The sequence below is a fragment of the Humulus lupulus genome, chromosome 7 (assembly GCF_963169125.1).
Source record: "Humulus lupulus chromosome 7, drHumLupu1.1, whole genome shotgun sequence".
Lineage (NCBI taxonomy): Eukaryota > Viridiplantae > Streptophyta > Magnoliopsida > Rosales > Cannabaceae > Humulus > Humulus lupulus.
In genome coordinates this window covers 82,224,189-82,233,450 of record NC_084799.1, presented here as the reverse complement: position 1 = coordinate 82,233,450, position 9,262 = coordinate 82,224,189, and the positions used below count along the sequence as shown (strand labels likewise).

Genomic DNA, 9,262 nt, shown 5'->3' with positions numbered 1-9,262 from the left:
GTTTCGAGATGACTGATTTGGGCTTAATGCACTACTTTCTCGGGATTGAAATAACTCAAAAAGAAGATGGGATCTTCATTTGACAAAAGAAGTTTATAGAGACACTATTGAAGAAGTTCAAAATGGAGGGATGTAAGGCAGTATCAACTCCATTAGAGAACAACAAAGCACTCAAGAAAGAGGATGGCTCACCAAAAGCAGATGAATCGAAGTTTCGAAGTTTAATTGGCAACTTACTTTATCTGACACCTACAAGACCAAACATTATGTATGCATTCAGTCTCCTATCAAGATTTGCACGATCCAAGTCAAGTTCACTACGGAGAAACCAAGAGAGTTCTTAGATATTTGCAAGGAACAAAGAACTATGGAATATGGTATGGAGTCACCCATGACTCAAAACTAATCAACTACACAGACAGTGACTGGGCAGGATCACTAAACAATATGAAAAGCACGACAGGATATGCCTTCACAATTGGATCAGGTATATTTTCCTGGGCATCAAAGAAACAGACAATTGCGCAGTCATCAGCTAAAGCAGAGTATATTGCCGCAACAATGACTACAAGCCAAGCTATATGGTTGAAAAGAATACTTGAACCACAAGACGAAGCTACAAAGATCTAATGCGATAGTAAATCAGCTATTGCAATGGCCAAAAATCCCCTATTTCACAGCAGAACGAAGCATATAAGCGTCAAATATCATTTCATCAGAGAAGCTAAAACAAACAAAGAAATAAAATTCAAGCATTGCAGGACTGAAGAGCAGATCACAGATATATTCACAAAGGCACTACCAAGAGGAAAGTTTGAGCTACTATGAGACATGATTGGAGTTGCTGAAATGTGTACCAAGGAGGAGTATTAGAAGTTGCTACACATTTCTTGAATACTCCAGAATATGCTAGACATTTGTAGAATACTTTACTCTAGAATTTTCTAGATATTTGTAAAATAAGATTACTCTAGAATTTCTTATAAGCATTTCTAGAAAACTTAAGTCTAGAACTTTCTAGTTATACTTGAGAAACAAGTAAACACTACAACAATTATGCCCATATATTACATTAAAATATCACATATTTTAAAAAGTGTTATTGTCACATGCTAAAATAAAAAGGCATGGCTAAAATGAAATATTAGGCAGTAAATGAAATACACTTATCCGCCAAATGAAAGACAAAAGCAAAAGAAAAAATTACTATCCCTAATCTCTAAGGTTGAATCCCTAATAAGCCTTCACGCCTCCTCTGTTTCTCTCTCACACTCAGTAACTCTCTCTCGCTCTATCTTTCTCTCTGAGCTACTCTCTCGTTCAATCTTTCTTTCTTTCTCTCTGTTTATTGCAGGTGTGTAACAAGGTGATGGGGGCCCGCGGCTTGGGTCGTGTGACAGGGAGGTTCGACTCGTGGGTCTACGGCGTGGCTCGCTCGTGGGTGCGACGGTGCTTGCGCCAATGGGTCTACGGCGTGGCTCGACTCGTGGGTCTACGACGGTCTTGTACCAGGTTAGTTCCAAGTTAATGGTCTATCTTCCATCAGGTCTCAATCTTCCATCTTTGTATTTTTTTTCCATTTGTTTCTCAAGAAAATTCTTGGGGCAATTGGTTGTTTTGAACTCACGATCTCCGATTAATATATATGTGCTCTTTTGCTGGCTAACCTTTACATTCGTGGTGGATGCAGTCTTCGTATGAGGGTATTAATCTTTTTACAGTGTTTAATTTTTATATGTTGTTTACCACATTATATGTTTGTCCTTGAATCTAGGTATATCTTCTTTTTGAATCTAGTTATTATCTGTGGATTTCTTGAATCTGAGTATTGTATATTGATGCAATCTTTGATTGGATTGGTGCTAAACCCTCTTCATTATATATTAATGCTTCCGTAAAATTTGAATATTCATTATATATATTGAAGTATTGTGCGTTGATGATGTTGTGATGATATGTGTATGCGTGTATATAATCTGAATGTGGGGTACACAGAAAATAGCATCTGGTATGGTCTAAACTACTCTTTCAAAGTTTTCTTGGTTCACATTTTCAAGCTTATACACAATTAGGTTTTTTAATCTTATATTACAGATTTGTTTGACATTGCTTATTGTATTGTGAATTACTGGATGCTTGGGCTTTTGTATTTTGTTAAACTGCAGGCCTTGAATTAGGGGATTGCTTGATTTTTAGTTGTTATGTTGTGCGATTATTAAGGAAAAACAATAAACTATAATCAGTTTTAAGTATATAATTATTCTTTTGAATTGACTACAATGAAGGTCTCCTAATTTATCTTACTGTACTTTAAGATTATGATTTCTTATGCTTAAAGAAATGCATTTCAATCTATATCTCAAGGCATTAAAAGGTAAAACTCACACTAATTTTGTTTTTCCTTTAACAAGAAAATTTTATAAATGGGTTTATTAATTTTGCAGGTATATGCATTTGTTTAACTATAGTTATAGGTCAAATTTTATATCTTTATCTAATTTCTTATGATTAATTTGGCTGGGTTTTGTGGTAACGTTGGCTTAGTTTTGTGCCAATTCTGGTTTGGTTTTGTGCCAATTTTGGCTTAGTTTTGTACCAATTCTGGTTTGGTTTTGTGCCGATTATGGTATCTTGGAAGTGATTGTAGACATCTTTTTGCTTTCCTATAGACCACACTTATAATTTGTAACGTCATTTGCCGGTTTAAGTTTATCATGAATAACACTTATGAGTTATAACTCCCATTATAATAGTTCTTAATATTATAAAAGCAAATGTAATGCTCAATATTATCTTTTTAATAATAAAGCAATGATATCTAATGTTAGAAACTTTTAGTAATTGAAGGAGGATCGTACAGTCATTCTTCGTAAAAATCTAATGAGTTTGAGCTTATTTTAGAGGCATAATTGTTCCATCGTAAAAGATAATACTATATGTATATATATTATTACAAAACTTAACGTAATTCCTTAGTATTAAAAATGCATAATCTATATGATGTATACTTATGCATAATCTATATTTATAATCTTAACAGATACCTTCTAGAGTACTATAGTATAGATTCTAATGTAATAATGGCAGTGAAAACTCTTGGTTGATGGCAGGAAGTCTACTAAAGCTTTATTGAAAGGTATAGACACATGGAAAAAAGAGACTGATGAAAAAGGTAATAGTTTCACATACTAATTTCCTTCATCTTCTTAACTAAAGATTTGTGTTTGTCAAACATTTTAATAAGGCATTTAAGATTTTGTTTGGTTATGAATTCTCATTTTAGCTCATAGATTCAAGAGACACTATAAGTTCATATAATTTTATGATGTTCGAGCTGCTGATGCGGCTCTCAGAGCATTGAATAGGAGTGACATAGCCGGGAAACGCATAAAACATGAACCAAGCTGCCCTGGTAGAGCATGTCAGAAGTAAGCCTTCTTTCTTCCACTGGGTTGATGCCCTTATTTTCTTAGACATTCAGATTTCAAATGTTTATGAGTTTTATTGAATTAAATAAATAAAAGTCTTGGTAAATATAATATTCTGTGATCTGGATATTGTTGATTAGTAGCTACTAGCTAGAGAAGCTTTCTCTATTTATTTGTTTAATGATAACTGTGTTTAAACTTAAGAGACATTTGTACATGAGAATGGCCTCAAAATCGAATCAGTATAGGAATTGAAATGCTATGATTTTTTCACCAAATTAGAGTGTTGGAATGATTTTCTTCCTGAATTGGTTTTAGTGCAAGATTATTAGGCTCAATTACTTCCTGCTGTCCTTTTGTTCATTTTTTGTAGATTATTATCAAAAGTTTACACAAAACCAGAGGTTTTTTTTCTCTATTTGTATATATATATATATATTTTAAAATCTAGTTGCATCTGTGAATCTGTTTGATATTTATGTAACAACCTCTTGCTTTCTTTCTCTCTCTCTCTCTGTTTTTGTGAGTTATTGTGTGACAGTTTGTACTTTTGGGCTCCAAAATGATATCTGATTCAGTTCATGAAGTTGCCAATGCCTTTACTCAAGAGATTGCTTCCTGGACATGAACTTTGTTTTATTTTCAATATTGTCTCCAATGTACAATCTTTCTAAATTTTATTATTTTTGTGGTTAATTATTATTATCATTTGGTTTGTGTTTTATCATGATACCATTTTGTTTTAAGAGTTTCACATTGGGCAGAATATACAGAATTTCTTTGTTTGCCTAGTCATTAAAAAATACAATATTTATTTTATTTATGTTTATAATTTTTTGGTGCCATTTTTATTTATTGTTTATAATTTTCAGACAAAGAAAGAAGTGAGGGGTGTCTTACAATATTTTTGGTTTCGCTTTTGATTTGGAGCTGTCAATGGCATGCTATACAACAAATAAGTTTTCTTAAAAAATAACTTAATATCTCCACCGTGGGTTAATTAGAGCCCACTCTTATTGTTGGCAGGGCATTTACTAAGATTTGAGATATGCATAATTAATTAGGATATAATTCTTTTATTTATTCATTAATTTATGGTGTTTGTTATGAATTTATGAGACATGATATTTTTTAATTTTTGGTAAATCTGATTTTTTTTAATTTGTAAATTTAATTTTTTTTCTGGGGTTGGCATTGATAGAGAGCAGTCCACGTTTTCTTTCAAGTTTGGCTCTCATCTTTCTACTCCTCATTCACTCATATAGAATTGGAAGAGAATTATGTAACTCTTTTTTCTGGACTTTTCTTTGAACTTTCTTTTTTTCATGTACAAACCTTGTTGTTTCTTTTTCATAGTTTAGTTAGCAAGAGAGTAAATAAAAGGTTGTGCTTTTTATGATTCATGTTTCATATATTTCAGGTTCAGTGATTTTCTGGTCTTTGATTTTATTTTGTGATTAATTTATTTGTGTGATTTTTTTCATAGTTTCTTATCAATGTTTCATTTTCTTTCTTTCTTTTGATTAGGTTTAAGAAATTGTGGGTTCTATATCCTTTCTTATGTAGTAACTTGTATGATTCTTACCTATTTGAATCTTACTTGGTAACAAATTTATGTGTTTGAAACATAAAAGATGATACTGACTGCATGATAATGATAGCTGAGATGTATTTTCAAAATTTTGCTCTAATGTCAAGTGTTTTTCCGAAGCATATATGACGTTTATAAAGTAGTTTGCTCTTTTTTGGTAATTGCCTATTATCTATATTAAGTATTTTTGTGAACTTTCTTCCTTGGCTTTCATTCATTAGGGTTGGTGTTTGAATTTTTTGGGGTTATTTCACTTTTACTTGAACATATATACTCATCTTATCAATTTATTCAGTTCTTACTTCAACAAACAGCTTTAATACAAGTAAATGATTTATGGGTTGTTGGGGATTAGTTGGGTGATTTATATATACATACATGTGTGTTCTTAGTTTCAGGTTGAACATTTTACTTAAATAGTCACTGTTTGTTCTTGTTTGGAATCAAAATCCCTACTATATATCTTAATAAGTATGGATGAATCTCAATTAGTCACATTTATATAACTAATTTTGCATTTTATGGATGCTCATTTCCATATATTGATTTGTTCAGGCACTAATTGAAGTCGTTGAAAATCATGTGTCAAGTTTTTGTAATTGATGAAATTGGCACAAAACTTGAAGTTATGGCTGCTAGCATGATTACCAAATGTGGTATTCAACTAGTTGCCATTGCTCATGGAGTCACATTTAAGAATTTGATAATGAACCCTTCCCTTGAAATGCTTGCTGGGGGAATACAGGTGAGATTATCACAACCAAATTATACTTCAGTTAGTATATAAATATTAAAAATATAAGATTCTATTTTTTGATCAAATTTATCTTATGATAATTTGCCAAAGCACTAGTATCGAGAAATATAGGTTTTCATCACTAGTATCTTATTGGAAATAGATATTTCTACTTTGGTATCTAAGTGCACAATTTGTAATCGTTCTATAATTTTTATCAAGTAGGCATCTCTATTAAAATGCCATTGATTGTCAAACCACTGCATATTGGCAACTTTAAGTCTTGGAATCTTTTAATATTCTCTATGAAATTAGGCACTCACGATAATTATCATGCAGTCAAGGGAAACCACCCATGACAATTGTTGATTCATTTTTTTTAGTAGTTCTATTTGTTCTATTTTACAGTTCACTATCAAGTATGAGATTGAGTATTAATCATTTAATTTCTTATGTAGTTGAGCAAGCCGATGTCACAATGGAAACAAGAGCATAATGAATCAACTTTTTTTTATGTACTCTTTTAGTTTACTATTAACTTTAAGTTGAAGCATTAATTATTTAAATTTTGTTGTAGCTAAGCAAATGGACTCACAACAAAGACAAGTGCACAAAGGATGATGAATTGAAGGATGGAGCAGGTTTCATGCATGGTTTACTTTTGTATATCTTGTAATGTTTCTGTTTTTCTTTTTTAAAGTAAAAAATGTTCAAGATTATAAAACTTTATTATGTTATGCTTTCAAACTTAAGTTAGAACTAAGATCTCATGAAGTAGACACATTCATGGTTTGAATTAGTTATTGTTTAATGTAATACTTATGGTTTATCAATCTATTGAGAATTACATTTTATGATTAATTTTGATTTTTTTTTATCAAAATACAATAATGAAAATCTTTTAATTAAAAAAAACCTTATAATTATACTTATCAAAATAAAATTTAAAATATATTATCCACACTAAAGTAACAAAATTTTATTACTAGACTTTTAATATGTTATGATTTAGAAACATATTATAAGCGTAACAAATCGTTATGATTTATATAATATATCAAACTAAAAACGCTATCAAAATAATCAAATGTAACAGTGGAAAAGTGTTATGCAAAAAGTATAAGATTAAACGTCAAATTTATAACCAAATACTCTAACTAAATGTTATTATTTGAATATTATAGCAACTAAAAATGTGTTACTGTTATAGAAAAGACCGGACTTTTAATAATAGGGGCTATGTTAGCATTTTCAGAAGCATTATCAATACTCCCGGTTAGCAGTTTTTAAGTGTTATGAATACTGATTTTTCTTGTAGTAATATTCCTTATGGTAAAAAAATGATCTAGAACAAGTAATTATAGCCACAAATGTAAAGTAGGCTAACCACTATAAATACCCCGCCATGGGTAGAAAAATGATGTAACTAGAAACTACAAACCATCAATAAAATTCTACTACTATCATTTACTCTCTAAAACATAAATTTTACTCCTTCAAACCCAAATTTATTCACTTGTCCACTCAACAACATCAACTATAATATCTTAACTCATCGTTACTCTATCCACTACTATTACTCATCAAATATTCTAAACTACAACAAATCATCACTATTATCTTTATCCCAAATTCACAAAACATCCATAATAATAACTTGCTAGCATTTATTTATATCATCACGTACTTGATAAAAGGATTGCGCGTTACCCCAGATGAAGTCAACAACCCCTTGAATATGGCAAGAATCAAAATAGTGACGGCCACGAGAATCAGACAAGGTGTCTTGTAGGCTAATGAACCCACACCGGTAAAAGCTTGCTTTGTCAGCTGCGATCATGGCTGCTGGAGCCCATGTGATGTTTCTCGCACTACCCTTTGATCCTAGGTTATATGTATTCTGTTTATATATATATATATATGATATAAATAATATCATATTATATATGAACATTAATTACGCACATTTGATTATTAATTAGTTTTATATAATATAATTAATATGTAACCAACTAATGAATTAGTTAAAATCACCTGGAATGTAATATCACGTGCCACAAAATTATCTGCTAACACGGTGAATGTTGTATTTTGCATACCACTGTCACCCCCAGCTTCCAAAGTGATCGTCGTTGTGTCTTTACCTTCACCTTCCACAACTATGTATTGCTTGTCTTGTGGGACCAAGACTTTCTCACTACACATATCATCAAAAATAAAATTAACTATTACATGACATTTTTTCAAAAGAAAAAATAAAAAGATGCAAATGACACAAATTTTTAGGTATTTTTACACCGAACGCATTACAAAGTCTTCTATTTTCCTTTTTAACATGTTATAATTTGAGCTATTTTATTAGATTTATTAAATTTGATGGTTTATCTAGTAATATTTCTTACAAAATATAATTGGATAAAAAAATATATGTATTTATTGAATCCATTTTTAAAATATAAATAGAAATATTGTATATATATATATATTAGATTGAATAAATATTATATTTTTTAAAATAATTTCAAAATATTTAAATATCACTATTTTATTTAATTAACTTGAAAATAATAAAATGAAAACTGGGAAGTCATTGTAATAAAATTGTAAAAGATGATTGTTAAAATAAATATTTTTCATAAGACTAATTCAGGTCTTGAATTTTTTTATCGCAATATTATTACATAAGTAAAAATCTAAAAATGTTACAAGTAATTATACTCTCTTGAGATCTCACAAGTTGTAACTCAAAACTCAACAAATATTAATTCACACATATTTGTACTTACTTGTAAACTCCGGCTTTAACGTGAATGCGAACCCATAATTGGTTTTTGCTGGGCACAGAATCAATGGCTTGTTGAACAGTTGTAAAATTTCCTTGGCCTGATCTATCGACTGTGATGGTCTTTGAAACGACATTATCAAGGATTTTGTATTTCATTGAACTGTCAATAATGCTACAGGAATAAGTCGAAGCAATACATAATACAAGAATGAGAATAATAATATTAATGAAGTTGTGATGCTGAAGAGATTGCATCTTGAAAAACTTGAAGAAGATATAGATAATCTATGGTCGATGTTGCAACACAATTGATAGACGTAACTTATATATTTATATTACTTAAGGAGATGATTGTATATTAGTAATTAATTAATTGATTCAAATAATGAGAGAAAACATATTGTATGTTTCCTTACAAACACATATTTATATTGGTATAATATCTGCTTGAAAATACTCATATGTTATGTTGATTAAATTTATTTAGGTACAATTAGAAAGAAAAAAAAAATATATATATATATATATATAAAGAAAAAATATATCTGTTGCCACATAGATCTTCTATTATTGCATAGATACATAATTTTCTCTTGATTTTTTCTTGTTGTTCTAGAAATTTTCTTGAAAAGAAATGTCCTTGTGATTTTTTTTTTCTTTCTCTCTAAGGTTGATATCTTCCGGTCACATTTGAAGAGTGTGATTGGAATGGATAATCTTTG

The 9,262-nt window shown here is 30.1% G+C and overlaps 1 protein-coding gene across 1 annotated transcript; it reads right to left on the bottom strand.

Annotated features, from left to right (window-relative positions):
• Positions 1 to 410: 410 nt before the first annotated feature.
• On the bottom strand, positions 411 to 8,696 carry LOC133791916 (probable pectinesterase 55). Its single transcript, XM_062229823.1, has 3 exons — positions 8,542 to 8,696; positions 7,790 to 7,952; positions 411 to 626 (listed from the first exon to the last, which is right to left on the bottom strand). Exons 1-3 carry the CDS (start codon positions 8,694 to 8,696, stop codon positions 411 to 413), a joined length of 534 nt encoding a protein of 177 aa, XP_062085807.1.
• Positions 8,697 to 9,262: the final 566 nt, after the last annotated feature.